At 45.6% G+C, this 14,904-nt stretch overlaps 1 protein-coding gene across 10 annotated transcripts; it reads left to right on the top strand.

Annotated features, from left to right (window-relative positions):
* Positions 1-1,915: 1,915 nt before the first annotated feature.
* HAUS4 (HAUS augmin like complex subunit 4) lies at positions 1,916-13,377 on the top strand. Of its 10 annotated transcripts, none has more exons than XM_032265571.1 (10): positions 1,916-2,331; positions 3,898-3,974; positions 5,768-5,910; positions 5,997-6,128; positions 6,767-6,901; positions 8,371-8,467; positions 11,301-11,446; positions 11,583-11,713; positions 12,053-12,121; positions 12,893-13,377. In XM_032265571.1, exons 2-10 carry the CDS (start codon positions 3,920-3,922, stop codon positions 13,074-13,076), a joined length of 1,092 nt encoding a protein of 363 aa, XP_032121462.1. In that variant the 5' UTR covers positions 1,916-2,331; positions 3,898-3,919; the 3' UTR covers positions 13,077-13,377. The 10 variants fall into 10 exon arrangements, with proteins under 10 accessions (XP_032121462.1, XP_032121459.1, XP_032121467.1 ...); XM_032265568.1 differs by having other exon boundaries at positions 5,765-5,910; XM_032265569.1 differs by having other exon boundaries at positions 1,928-2,152.
* Positions 13,378-14,904: the final 1,527 nt, after the last annotated feature.

Below are 14,904 nucleotides of genomic sequence, written 5' to 3'. Positions count from 1 at the left end.
ACAGTATGCCTGAAATTTAATGTTGCTGTGCTACAGAGTTGAGGAAGCATAAATGATTTTTAAAAGCCTTAGAAAATGACAGCAGTTCAATATTAAACATGAAAGGTGGCAGCTGATGAGCTGACCAAGAATATAGAATTTCTTCACTGGACCACACCATTCCTCTATGTCTATTAGTTGAATTCTGTAGCTGGTACTGAAGGAAAAAGTGAAACTCTCCATCTCTCAGCACATCTAAGAGATTCCTTCCCTACCACCAAGGCTATCACCTTCTCTAATGTAAGAGATGTGATATACTTGCGGTTTACTTAGCATCGCATATTTTCTTTTTTTGTATTTTTTTGTAGAGACTGGGGTCTTCTCACCATGTGGCCCAGGCTGGTCTTGAACTCCTGGGGTCACGTGATCCTCCTGCCTGGGTCTCCCAAAGTGCTGGAATTACAGGCAGGCGTGAGCCACCGTGCCCAGCCTAAATATTTTCTTCATTTTAAATTTTTATTTATGGGCCGGGCGCGGTGGCTCAAGCCTGTAATCCCAGCACTTTGGGAGGCCGAGGCGGGTAGATCACGAGGTCAAGAGATCGAGACCATCCTGGTCAACACGGTGAAACCCTGTCTGTACTAAAACTACAAAAAATTAGCTGGGCATGGTGGCGCGTGCCTGTGGTCCCAGCTACTTAGGAGGCTGAGGCAGAAGAATTGCCTGAACCCAGGAGGCGGAGGTGGCGGTGAGCCAAGATCGCGCCATTGCACTCCAGCCTGGGTAACAAGAGCTAAACTCCGTCCCAAAAAAAAAAAAAAAAAAAATTATTTATTTATTTATTTATTTTTTTGGTACCATCTTGATTCACTGAAACTTCTGCCTCCCAAGTTCAAGTGATTCTCCTGCCTCAGCCTCATGAGTAGCTGGGAGTAGTGCCTGTAATGTCGGTTACTAGGAAGGCTGGGGCAGGAGAATCGCTCGGGAGGCGGAGGTTGCAGTGAGCCGAGATCCTGCCATCGCACTCCAGCCTGAGCAACAAGAGCGAAACTCCGTCTCAAAGAAACCAAAAAAACAAAAACAAGTGAATGAAGAATGAGCGCTAATAAGGAGGGCAGAGGAACCTGGGGTGGGAATTCGAGAGGAAGCTGACCCCGGGGGCTGTGTACAGTACCTGGCATGGCTGGGCGGGCTGCACCTCAGAGCCAGGCCCAGGCGAGGAGACTCGCAGGGCGCGGCGTGGGTGGGAGTTCTGGGAAGGTTCCGAGAGCCATTAGGACAGGTTTAGACCCCTAGAATGGCGACCTAGAACTTAACACTTTGTGCCTCAGTTCTCCCCCTCTGTAAAATGGGTATGATAATGACTCTTGCAGGATCCTTTAAGAACTAAACGAGGCAAGGCAAGCAAAATACTTGGCGTAGTGCCTGGCTCATCATAGGCCCTCAATAAATGTTAGCAGTTACTACCATTTTCTCAGCATCTGCCCTTCACTGGGGAGGTATTAAGGAGAAGGGGCAAAAAAGCCTTTCCGAGGATGGGCACGGTGGCTCACACCTGCAATCCCAGCACTTTAGGGGGCCGAGGCGGGTGGATCACCTGAGGTCAGCAATTCGAGACTAGCCTGGCCAACATGGTGAAATTGAAACCCCGTATCTACTAAAAAGATAAAAATTAGCCCGGCGTGGTGGCACGTGCCTGTAATCCCAGTTACTCCGGAGGCTGAGGCAGGAGAATCGCTTAGAAGCCGGGAGGCGGAGGTTACAGTGACCCGAGATCGCACCATTGCACTCCAGATGGGCGACAAGAGCAAAACTCCGTCTCAAAAAAGCCTTTCTGAGACCGTCCTTTTTTTCAGCCCGGTTTCCACAACCGTTGGGAACCCAGGGCGCGCACCCGGCGAGGGGCGGGGCCTGCCGTTCCCGCCTCGAGTGTGGCCCCGCCTCCACCTCCTTCCGACGCAGCCTGTGGTGCACTGTCGGCGGCTTCCACTTCCCGGGCCTTCCAGCGCGGTCTTTCCGGGCCTCGCTTCCCCCAGCAGCTGCACCCCACCCAAATGAGAGTTTCTGGAGCCCCGGCTCGGGCGGTCTCCCCGGTGTAGACGCTGCTGGTCAGCCCGCCCCAGCCGAGGTTCTCGGCACCGCCTTGAGAGCTTCAGCTGCCCAGGGTGTGCAGGTTTGCTTTAGAGGGTCGGCGGGCGGCGCTGCGGGGAAGAGCTGGGGAGAGTCAATCCGGCCAGGCCCCGGTCTTCGGCCGCGGAGGCCGTCGTCGCCCTTGGGAATCCTTGGCCAACCAGACAGAAGGAAAGTAGGCGCCGGAGAACCCGTTCTGCATTTTGATTCATCTCGGGCCCTGTAAGGGTCATATCTTGTGAAAATACCTGTAAAATCAATTTAACGTTCAGAGCAGCGTGTAAAGACAGCTCTAAGAATTTAAAAGACGCCTGAGTCAGAACATTTAAATGCTTGGGTCCCTGTAGCAGCGTTTTAACACGTCTGAGTGCAGAGGGTGGAGAATCGAGCCTGATTGCTGTTCACGCCCTGTAAACCTTTAAGAAGCGTAAAAAAAGGCACCCTAAAAAACGCAAGGGGACACTTCCCCTAGGGAGGGAGGAACAGCTGGCTCTTTGAAATCTGGGGTTGGTCCTCATTTCTGAGAGCGAAATTTGCCTGCAAAACTTTTTATTTGCAGTCATAGGTCAACGATAAACAGAATTGTTAAAACACTGAGCTTAACTAAGTAGTGGCTTTTGTTGACAAGTCGATTGTGTTATTAATTCTTAATGTCTCATACAAGGCAGGAATCGTTATCTCAGTTTTGCAGGTGGAAAAAGTTTGGCACAGAAAAAAGCATTTTCCTTAAGTTCACAGAAGCACCGGCCAAGCTGCAAATTAAGTCCCAGCATTCTGCCTCCTCGGCTGCGTCCCTCTCTAGACCATGTTAGAAAACAAATGAGTAGTTACTTTGATGTTACTCATAAAACGGCGAGTAAACCAAATGTTCTATAAACATGAAGCGCTAAATCATAATAACCTTCAATGTCTGTTTGGCTTTGGGAGGCTCAGCTGCCCTTTGGAGTTTGATACCTTACAGGGAGGAGGGGCAGAGCAAAAACGTGAAAAATAATGTCAAAGGAAAAATGTTGTCTCCTGAGGCCAAACTGTGCCCATCTTTACCGCCCCTCTGGGTTTGTGTCATTCGTTTCTGCGCACTCCATCTTCTGGCAAAACACACGCAGCTCACATCCCTGCTCCAGCCACCTTACGCCTTTGCATTACTCTCACGCCACAAACTGACCTCACTGTCAATCTTGTCAAGCTCTTTTGTCCAGGTGCTCTTTACTTAGGCTGTTATATGAAAACCAGTTGTTGTTGTTCAAGTGTGGAATGATTTGTCATTCCTGAAGGATGATTCTAGAGTTAATGATTAAAAAAAACTACCAACAGATCTTAGATGAAAGTTGAAGCACACACAAAAAAACAATTATGGAATTTGATAGCTGAGTTATTTGACTGGGAGAAAAAGTAGACTTTGATCAATTTTTCCCTTTTCCCCAGTCATAACTGGAAAGCTGCAGTTCAGTTTTAACTTTGGCATAATGGTGGTAGTGGTGGAGAATCTTCTTGTTTAGACTTTAGCAAATTGGAAAGCTCTCTTTTTAGGAGGCTCCTTTTGAACAGCTTGGAGCAAGTGGAAACACGTATGTTCTTAGAATGTGACATGTTTTGGCATTTGTAAGTCTGTCCACAAAACTTATGTAAGAGCTTGGGTGCCAGGATATGTGATATAGGCCCTCTGTAAAAGCCATCCTTGAGGTTCCTTCCCAGCTTATTGACCACAGAAATTTGAACCTAAGTTAGTTTCCTTGGAGCAGCCATCTATTTATTCATCTTTTTGTTTTCTTTCACTTGGTTCCACAGATTAGAATCCCAAGAAAATCAAATGGCATCCGGGGATTTCTGCTCACCTGGAGAAGGGATGGAAATACTTCAACAAGGTAAGAGTAGCCATTTGCAAAAGGTTTGATGATTTATCCAGAGAGGTCTTATCCAGGTTCTTGCCTTTTTTAGTTTCCCCAATATGGTTTTCCTTACAGAAGCCCATGTTCCTAAGGAAACTAGAATACATGGAGATTCTTGAACACTCTCTTATTGGAAAACAGCTACACTAATTCCTGTTAATGTTGATTCAATATCTGTTAGTGCAGTAGGCTAAAAACTCAAGGTGCACCCATACTGATATTAGCAAGCATACTATAAAGATAAGGGTAGCCAGAAAATTCCTTGAAGGCTTCCTTCCCACCTGTTTCTTAAATATTCTCATATCTTAGTCTCCAAAATTTCAGATCTTTCTATATCTTGGGTTCTTTCCATATCTCAAATCCTTTCTATATCTTGAATCTTTTAAGAGCTTGCATTTTTCTGTATCTTGACTATTTCCATATTGGATGATTCAGTACCTTAGGGAAAAAGAGAGATTTCTTATTTCTCAAAAAGACTTTGGTTATGATGTTCCAAAGAATGAAAATTTGAGTGTTTTGGTAAGTAGAGGCAAAAGATCCCAACAGAGAGCATATGGAAAAAGAAATGGCAAGAAAGCTCCTTGAACATATGGAATAACCAGAGGATCTCAATTTCTTTGTTTGTTTGTTTTTGAGATGGAGCTTCACTCTTGTTGCCCAGACTGGAGTGCAATGGCATGATCTCGGCTCCCTGCAGCCTCTGCCTCCCTGGTTCATGCGATTCTCCTACTTCAGCCTCCCGAGTAGCTGGGATTACAGGCATGTGCCACCATGCCTGGCTAATTTTATATTTTTAGTAGAGACGAGGTTTCTCCATGTTGGTCAGGCTGGTCTCGAACTGCTGACCTCAGGTGATCCGCCTGCCTCAGCCTCTCAAAGTGCTGGGATTACAATTGTGAGCCACTGTACCTGGCTGAGAATCTCAATTTCTTACACTTTTTCTCATGCTTATGCTGTTTTGGATCTACATGGGTTACTCAACTCTACTTACAATTATAACAATTTGGGCCAGCTGTGGTGGCTCACACCTGTAATCCTAGCACTTTGAGAGGCCAGGATGGGAGGTTCACTTGAGCCCAAGAGTTCAAGACCAGCCTGGGCAATGTAGTGAGACCCTGTCTCTACCAAAAAAAAAAAAAAAAAAAATTAGCCAGTCATGGTGGCATGCCTTGTGGTCCCAGCTATTCAGGAGGTGGAAGGATTACTTGATCCAGGGAGGTTAAGGCTGCAGTGAGCTGTGATTTTGCCACAGCAGTCCAGTCTGGGTGACAGAATGAGACCCTATCTCAAAAAGAAAAAAAAAAAAAAATTGGTTAGTTGAATGTTTAACTTACTCTAAGTGTATTCTGTTAGTCTTGTTTATGCTACTAGACATCATATCCAAAGTTGGAACTTTACATGTTTGTTTTTCCCCCTTCTTCAAGAACTCTATTAATTCTGGGTGAATGAGGCATTTTCTGTATTGTGATTCCTACTAATGGTCTCTTAATTTTTACCCTATTTGTCTAATATGTACCAACTGCATTTCCATTTCCTAAGATGTTAGTTTATTACTTAATCCTTCTTAACATCCTTGTATATAATATAAATGTTACCTTGAGTATCACCCTAGTTTATTTGTGGATTTAAAAAAAACTCACTAGATTTAGCAGTCTTTCCTATGAGAATTCTAGGGATTTTTTAGAAGTATTAAGTTGTGCTCAATTATGTTAAGTAAGAGTCTGTACCTTTTTTTTGCTTTTTTGTACCTATGGGGACATGACGTTTAGTGTGCAGCAAACAACTTCCTCCTTGTAACCTGAGTAAAGAGGACCTGTTACAGAACCCATACTTCAGCAAGCTTCTCCTGAGTCTCTCACAGCATGTGGATGAGAGTGGCTTAAGCCTCACCCTAGCAAAGGAGCAGGCTCAGGTAAAGGCTTTGGGAGAAGAGACGATAAGAGGAAGGGAAAGTCCTGAGAGAGAGAGGTTCCTACCTGAGATTTTTTGGATTTCTAGGCATGGAAGGAAGTTCGACTGCATAAGACAACATGGTTGAGGTCTGAGATTTTACATAGAGTCATTCAAGAGTTGCTTGTGGATTACTATGTGAAGATGCAAGGTACAAATTTAACTTCTGAGGACAAAAAGGTGAGGCAAAGGGTGGGCATGGTGGCTCATACCTATAATCTCAGCACTTTGGGAGCCCAAGGCAGGCTGAACACTTGAGGTCAGAAGTTTGAGACCAGCCTGGCCAACATGGTGAAACCCCATCTCTACTAAAAATACAAAAATTAGCCAGGTGCAGTGGCACATGCCTGTAATATCAGCTACTCGGGAGGCTGAGGCAGGAGAATCGCTTGAACCCAGGAGGCGGAGGTTGCAGTGAGCCAAGATTGTGCCACTGAACTCCAGCCTGTGTGACAGAGCGAGACTTCATCTCAAAAAAAAGGGAGGCAAAAGAGATGAGGTGGGGGTTGGTTACTAGCTGCAGAAATGACCAGGCCGACCGTGGCTTTGTTTGATGATGTGATCTAGGGGAAGTAGGAGCTTTGAGAAATGGGTTGTCAAAAGAGAAATGGACTGTAGTTATGGGGAAGGAGTGGATGTGTTGTCAGAGTTTGAAATACAAACATTGACAGGAGAAGTCACTCACAGCTGAGTTATCTGAGGGGAGATGACGTATTTGAGGACTTTGAAAATATGTGAAAAACTGGTTCATGAGGTTGGAAGAGGTGGAGTGGGAGAAGTTTTATAGTCACCTTTTTTTTTTTTATTCTCTCTCTCAGTTTCATGAGACCCTTGAACAACGGCTACTTGTAACTGAACTGACTCGGCTCTTAGGTCCTAGCCAGGAGAGGGAGATTCCTTCACTGCTAGGGCTGGAGAAGGCAGACCTTCTGGAACTCATGCCACTCTCAGAGGTTGGGGGAAGATATTGGAACCAAATAAATGAAATGGTTTAATTTCTCCCATATCTTTAAAATTGTTTCTGTTAAGCTTTATTGTTTTTGTAAAAATGATACACATTCAGGGTGGTCAGACTCATAAGAAAAACATTACACAGGGGCAAGTAAAAGCTGAAATACTATATCTAGAAGCACAATATCATTATAAACAGCTTAACATAAATGGTATTATACCCTTCATGCTTATATAGAGAGTATAAGGCCGAATGTAGTGACTTCTGCCTGTAATCGTAGCACTTTGGGAGGCTGAGGGTGGGAGGATCACTTGAGTCCAGAAGTTCAAGACCAGCCTGGGCAACAGTGAGACCTCGTCTCTAACAACAAAAAAAAAAGTTAGCTGGGTGTGGTGGTGCACACCTGTAGTCCCAGCTACTCGGGAGGCTGAGGCAGGAGGATCACTTGAGGGTGGGTGGTCAAGGCTGTAGTAAGCTGTGATCATGCCACTATACTCCAGCCTGGGCACATGGGCACAGAGTGAGACCCTATCTCAAAAAAAAAAAAAAAAAAAAAGAAAACAGTATTGTCTATTTTCATGTAATATATTAATATATTTTGGATTTCTTTTCAAGTCAATATATAAATAAGATGATACCTTCTATAGCACTCTTAGCAGAATGTTTAGGCACATAGTGCTCAGTGTTGGTATGTCATCAGTTTAAATCACTCCTAGGATTCTACTGTATGGATGTAGCGTAATTTGCTTACCATTACATTAATGGATATTAAGGTTGTTTCCACATTTTTGCTGTTAGAAACCACATGGAGATGAACATACTGGTTCATATGTGTCTTTACCTTTGTATGATTATTTCTGTAGTGTTGGTGCTAAAAGTGGGATTCCTGAGTCAGTGCATATTCATAGAATATTGGTACCTAATGCCAAAATGCTATCCAGAAAGGTATTTTCAGGGCTCCTGGATCCCCCATCTTCCCACCAACATGGGGTCTTGATAGTCATTTTATTCTTCACTAATTTGATAGGTGAAAAATGAGTATCTCGGCCGGGCGCGGTGGCTCAAGCCTGTAATCCCAGCACTTTGGGAGGCCGAGGCGGGTGGATCACGAGGTCAAGAGATCGAGACCATCCTGGTCAACATGGTGAAACCCCGTCTCTACTAAAAAAATACAAAAAAATGAGCTGGGCATGGTGGCACGTGCCTGTAATCCCAGCTACTCAGGAGGCTGAGGCAGGAGAATTGCCTGAACCCGGGGGGCGGAGGTTGCGGTGAGCCGAGATCGTGCCAGTGCACTCCAGCCTGGGTAACAAGAGTGAAACTCCGTCTCAAAAAAAAAAAAAAAATGAGTCTCTCTGATGTCTCTTCATGCATTGTCTTTTGCTAATTTTGAGGTTATCATCATGTATCCATTGGCTGGAATTTCCTAGTTCTTGCAGTCTATTTGCATTTCTGTTTTTATGACTGTAGGATTTTGTGTGGATGAGGGCTCGGCTACAGCAAGAAGTAGAGGAGCAGCTCAAAAAGAAATGTTTCACTCTGCTCTGCTACTATGATCCCAGTTCAGGTGAGTGCCAGCTCTCTGTTTTGCTCACAGCTGGCCTTCAGAATTCCTGGTCTGCTCTTTTGAGAATAATATGTTTTGCCAGGCGCAGTGGTGCATGCCTATAGTCCCAGCTACCCGGGAGGCTGAGGTGGGAGGATCACTTGAGCCCAGGTGTTCTGGGCTGTAGTGTGCTATGCCAATCGGGTGTCTGCAGTAAGTTCGGCATCAATATGGTGACCTCCCGGGAGCGGGGGACCATCAAGTTGCCTAAGGAGGGTGAACCGGCCCAGGTCAGAAACAGAGCAGGTCAAAACTCCCATGCTGATCAGTAGTGGGATTGCACCTGTGAATCTGTGAATAGTCACTGCATTCCAGCCTGGGTAACATGAGTGAAACTCCATCTCAAAAAAAAAAAAAAAAAAAAATTGTAAAAAAAAGAAATAAATAAAAGATAATATGTTTTGATTTTAGATTTGGGACAGAGGTTTAGAACCGTCAGAGATGCTTATTTGTTTCCTTGCTGGTGGAATAAAAACAAGGACTTTTTTTTTTTTTTTTTTTGAGATGGAGTATCGCTCTTGTTACCCAGGCTGGAGTGCAATGGCGCGATCTCGGCTCACCGCAACCTCCGCCTCCTGGGTTCAGGCAATTCTCCTGCCTCAGCCTCCTGAGTAGCTGGGACTACAGGCACGCGCCACCATGCCCAGCTAATTTTTTGTAGTTTTAGTAGAGACGGGGTTTCACCATGTTGACCAGGATGGTCTCGATCTCTTGACCTCGTGATCCACCCGCCTCGGCCTCCCAAAGTGCTGGGATTACAGGCTTGAGCCACCGCGCCCGGCCTGGACTTTTTTTTTTGAGACAGATTTTTTCTCTTGTTGCCCAGGCTGGAGTGTAATGTGCAATGGTGCAGTCTTGGGTTACTGCAACCTCTGCCTCCTGGGTTCAAGCAATTCTCCTGCCTCAGCCTCCCAAGTAGCTAGGACCGGATTGTAGGTATGAGCCATCCCGCATGGCTAATTTTATATTTTTAGTAGAGATGGGGTTTTGCCATGTTGGTCACGCTGGTCTTGAACTCCAGACCTCAGGTGATCCACCCGTCTCTGCCTTCTAAAGTGCTGAGATTACAGGCATGAGCCATCACGCCGGGCCAAAACAAGGACTTTTGTAAGGACTCTTTATTTAGCAAGATATCGAGTGGGAGCGTTCTGCTGAAGGGAAGAATGAGTTCTCTCAGGAGGATAAGAATGGTTTAGGGAGGAAAGTTCAGACTCATAAAACACCTTATGTTCTCTATATAAACATGGAGGGTATAATACCATTTATGTCAAGCTGTTTATAATATGTTTCTAGATGTAGTATTAATATTTCAGCTTTTACTTCTGTGTAATGATTTTCTTATTTGAGTCTGACCACCCTGAATGTGTATCATTTTTACAAAAGCAGGAAAGCTAAACACTTATGAGTCTGAACTTTCCTCCCTAAACCATTTCTTTTTTTCTTCTTTTTTTTTTTTTTGAGACAGAGTTTTGCTCTTATTGCCCAGGCTAGAGTGCGATGGTGTGATCTTGGCCTACTGCAACCTCCGCCTCCTGGGTTCAAACGATCCTCCTGCCTCCGCCTCCCGAGTAGCTGGGATTACAGGCGTCTGCCACCACAACCAGCTAATTTTTTTGTATTTTTAGTAGAGACAGGGTTTCACCATGTTGGCCAGGCTGGTCTTGAACTCCTGACCTCAGGTGATCTGCCTGCCTAAGCCTCCCAAAGTGCTGGGATTACAGGCATGAGCCCCCTTGCCTGGCCTCCCTAAACCATTTCTATGACTTAAGAATTAAGGTGGCTGGGCGTGGTGGCTCATGCCTGTAATCACAGCACTTTGGGAGGCTGAGGCAGGCCGATCACTTGAGGTCAGGAGCTTGAGACCAGCCTGACCAACATGGTGAAACCCTGTCTCTGCTAAAAAAACAAAAATTAGCCGGGCATGGTGGCACGTGCCTGTAATCCCAGCTACTTAGGAGGTTGAGGCAGGAGAATTGCTTGAACCTCAGAGGCGAAGGTTGCAGTGAGCCGAGATTGCACCACTGCACTCCAGTCTGAGCGACAGAGCAAGACTCTGTCTCAAAAAAAAAAAGAAAAAAGAATTAAGGTCCAAATTTGGAATCAAAGGTAAGAGCGAAGATAATTTATTTAATAATTATGAGAACCAGACCCTTTTTTAAAGAAAACAAAACAAAACAAAAACAAACTCTCACCCAGGCTGGAGGGCAGTGACACAATCACAGCTCACTGTAGCCTTGACCTTCTGGGCTCAAGTGATCCTCTCACCTCAGTCTCCCAAGTAGCTGGGACTACAGGCACATGGTAGGCCTGACTAATATTTTAGAATTGTTTTGTAGAGATGGAGTCTCACTATGTTGCCCAGGCTGGTCTTGAACTCCTGGACTCAAGCAATCCTCCTGCCTTGTACTTTGGGAGTATCCTAGTACTTTGGGAGTATCCTAGTACTCCCAAAGTACTAGGATTGCAGGCATGAGCCACCACGCCCAGCCCAGAATGGGACCATTTTTAATAGGTTATTATTATTATTATTATTATTTTTTATAGATGAAGCTTCACCATGTTGGTCAGGCTGATCTTGAACTCCCAACCTCAGATGATCCACCCACCTTGGCCGCCAAAGTGCTTGGATTACAGGCGTGAGCCACCATGCCCGGCCTTTAATAGGTTATTAGAAGAAAACCTGTCATAAGGCAGAATTTGTGGGGCTACATATAAGACGGGGGCACTGAAAAGTGGCTTTAGAGGAGCTGTAGCAATTAGGGTTTTTCTATCAGTCCTCTGCCTCTTTGCTCAGATGCTGACAGTGAAACTGTGAAGGCAGCAAAGGTTTGGAAACTCGCAGAGGTCCTGGTGGATCAGCAGCAGCAGTGCCAGGATGCCAAGAGCCAGCAGAAGGAGCAGATGGTGCTGCTGGAGAAGAAGAATGCCACCTACTCCCAGGTTTATCAGGGCATGGGACAGCCCCTTTCCTTTATCCTGACCTCAGGAGTACTTTTGGGGAAGCCAAAGCTTCCTGATCTACCCTCCTTTCTTCTGTCTTTATTTATGCCCTCTTCCTCCTCCATCTTGGGCTCAGGTACTTCTCCGCTGCCTCACTTTGCTGCAGAGGCTTCTTCAGGAACACCGGCTGAAGACTCAATCTGAGCTAGACCACATCAATGCCCAGTACCTGGAAGTCAAATGCAGTGCTATGATCCTTAAGCTGAGGTGAGCTGTGATACCTGTGGATCTAAGAGATTCTGTCTCACATACCAGCCCTCTATCTCACCTTAATCTCTTTCCTCTCCCTTATCCTGGCACCTTGTGGGTATCTAGTAAATGTCACATAGCAGTATTAGCTTTTGGGTTACCCAGAAGCTTTCAACATTCTTGAGTCTGTTCTTTTACACCCTTCTGAAATAGCACTTTATTGTGAGATCAACTGCTCAGGAAGTCAGAGTGACCTTGTTTATCTTATCAGTGCTTAGTCCACACCTTGACCATCAGCAGGCACTGTGTCCGTTCCCAACCCTGCTCCACTTGACATTTCTTCCTTCCCTCTGTCAGGATGGAGGAGCTGAAGATTTTGTCTGACACTTACACTGGTGAGAAAGTGGAAGTTCATCGTCTGATTAGGTGAGAACACCCAAGAGTCTGGTACGGCTGTTCACAGGTGGTTCTCACATTCCCTAAACTCATTAATTTTAAAATGTTCCCATTTTTGTCTGGGCACGGTGGCTCATGCCTGTAATCCCAACACTTTGGGAGGCCGAGGTGGGCGAATTGCTTGAGGTCAGAGTTCGAGACCAGCCAGGCTAATATGGTGAAACCCTGTCTCTACTAAAAAGATACAAAAATTAGGCCGGGCATGGTGGCTCATGCCTGTAATCCCAGCACTTTGGGAGGCTGAAGCGGGCAGATCACAAGGTCAGGAAATCGAGACCATCTTGGCCAACATGGTGAAACTCCGTCTCTACTAAAATACAAAAAATTAGCTGGGTGTGGTGGCGGGCGCCTGTAGTCCCAGCTACTTGGGAGGCTGAGGCAGGGGAATCACTTGAACCCGGGAGGCGGAGGTTGCAGTGAGCCGAGATTGTGCCACTGCACTCTCGCTGGGTGACAGAGCAAGACTCCATTGCCCCTGCCAAAAAAAAATCTTGACATAAAAAATACAAAAATTAGCTGAGCATGGTGGCGCATACCTGTAATCTCAAATACTTGGGAGATTGAGGCAGGAGAATCACTTGAACCCAGGAGGTGGAGGCTGCAGTGAGCCAAGGTTGCACCACTGCACTCCAGCTTGGGCAACAGATACTCTGTCTCAAAAAAAAAAAAGTTTCCATTTTTGCCTACTACTTTCTGAGGAGCAGCATCCTTATATTGTGCCTTCTCTGCCCGGGCTCTTAGGGACCGTTTAGAGGGAGCCATTCACCTACAGGAGCAGGATATGGAGAAATCAAGACAGGTCCTGAACTCCTATGAGGTCCTTGGGGAGGAGTTCGACAGGCTGGTGAAAGAGTACACCGTACTCAAACAGGCAATTGAGAATAAGCGGTGGGCCCTCCAGGAGTTCAACAAGGCCTACCGTTGAGCTCTGAAAGGGCCAGGAAGCATGGCTTCTGCACAGTTCCTGCCTCCTAATCTTCCTGCTAGTAGGACCGACCACCTTCACCTGGGCTGCCTTCACTACAAGGGAATGTGAGAGTGCTTGTGCTTACTTGACACACTGTAGTCAGTTAGGCACCCTCCCTGTTTCTCCTTTATAATGACTGGGCCTCTTCTGGAAAATCTAGCAAGTAGATTTATATAATTTTTATGCATAGCTTTTTGTCAGTGTCAGCCCTGTATTGTATTTGATTATCTAATGAATAAAGTTATGACATTATATCTTAGGATTTTAGTCATTTTCCTTGGGCAAAGATGGTAAAAGAACATTGACGGCTAAGTGGGTAAGGAAGGGGGAACTGAGTGGATGCAAATAGAGACAGATACATGATGCTTATGCAAAAAGTAAGAGGTAGAATTGCCAGCCTGCCTACATCAAGTCTTAGAGGCTTCATTTTGGGAGAGCAGAGTGGATTAAATTTGGGCTTGCTCTTGGAGAACTATAATCTCCAGAGGAATGCTAGATGCTCAGGCAGGTAGAGAGCTATTTTCTCACTATGTTTATCAGTGTGGGAGTTACAGTAAAGCAACTGAGGCTGGGAGCAGTGACTCACACATGTAATTCCAGCACTTTGGGAGGCCAAGGCAAGATAATCACTTGAGCCCAGCTGTTGAAGACCAGCCTGGGCAACATAGCAAGACCTTTGTCTCTATGAAAAAAAAAAATTTTTTTTGAGATGGAGTATCGCTCTGTTGCCAGGCTGGAGTGCAGTGGCACAATTTCACCTTACTGCAATCTCCAGCTCCTGGGTTCAAGGGATTATCCTGCCTCAGGCTCCGGAGTAGCTGGGATTACAGGCGTGTGCCACTACACCCAGCCAAAAAAATTTTTTAATTAGTGTGATAGTGTGTGCCTGTAGTACCAGCTACTCAGGAGGCTGTGGCAGGAGGATCACTTGAACCCAGGAGGTCAAGGCTGCAGTGAGCCATGATGGCACTGCTGCACCCAGCCTGGGTGACAGAGTGAGACCGTCTCAAAAATAAATAAATAAATAAATGAACGAAGCAGCCAGTGTCCACCTCAGTTATAGGAAAGGACACAAGCCACTTGTGTTCCTGGTTGCCTCTAGTGTAGTTTGAGGGCTACATTTTTTTTCCAAGAGCAGAGATTTGGAGGAGATCCCCCTGAGGAACCGAGTTCAACAGTCAGCTTAGAACAAAGCAGAGTCCTGGCTGGTGTCAAAATGGGGGACTGAGGGCAGAAGCAGAAGGCCTCTACCTTTATTTAGAAGAGCCTACTCAGTTTTCTGAAACCACTTTCCAGGGAAACTGTCTTGGGGCATTCTGCTAATATCAAATGATGGTCTAGATTTATTTACAGAAAGAATGTCTTCGACTCAACTTTTTTTTCCTTTATTTTTTTTTGAAACAGGGCCTCACTTTGTTGCCACTTGATGGTCTGGATTTATTTACAAGAAGAATTAGTGTCTTTGACTCAACTTTTTTTTTTTTGAAACAAGGTCTCACTTTGTGGCTGGAATGTAGTGGCATAAACACGGCTTTATTAAGGAGAATTGACTAAAAAAAAACAAAAACAAAAAAAACCACGGCTCTCTGCAGCCTCAATCTCCCAGGCTCAAATGATCCTTCTACCTCAACCCTGCAGGTAGCTGGGACTACAGGTGTGTGCCACCATGCCCAGCTAATTTTTTTTTTTTTTTTTTTGAGATGGAGTCTTGCTCTGTCGCCCTGGCTGGAGTGCAGTGGTGCGGTCTTGGCTCATTTCCACCTCCGTCTCCAGGGTTCATGCGATT

The sequence above is a fragment of the Sapajus apella genome, unplaced genomic scaffold (genome assembly GCF_009761245.1).
Source record: "Sapajus apella isolate SASKATOON/1434 unplaced genomic scaffold, GSC_monkey_1.0 scaffold151, whole genome shotgun sequence".
In the NCBI taxonomy this organism is placed as follows: Eukaryota; Metazoa; Chordata; class Mammalia; order Primates; family Cebidae; genus Sapajus; species Sapajus apella.
Note: the sequence above shows the minus strand (reverse complement) of the source record. Positions and strands in the feature narration are given on the sequence as shown.

Coding starts and splice junctions, on each gene's coding strand:
- HAUS4 (XM_032265568.1), top strand. CDS start 3,920: ATGGCATCCGGGGATTTCTGCTCACCTGGAGAAGGGATGGAAATACTT. Junction 11,447..11,582: donor AGAATGCCACCTACTCCCAG/GTTTATCAGGGC, acceptor TCTTGGGCTCAG/GTACTTCTCCGCTGCCTCAC. Junction 11,714..12,052: donor GCTATGATCCTTAAGCTGAG/GTGAGCTGTGAT, acceptor TCCCTCTGTCAG/GATGGAGGAGCTGAAGATTT.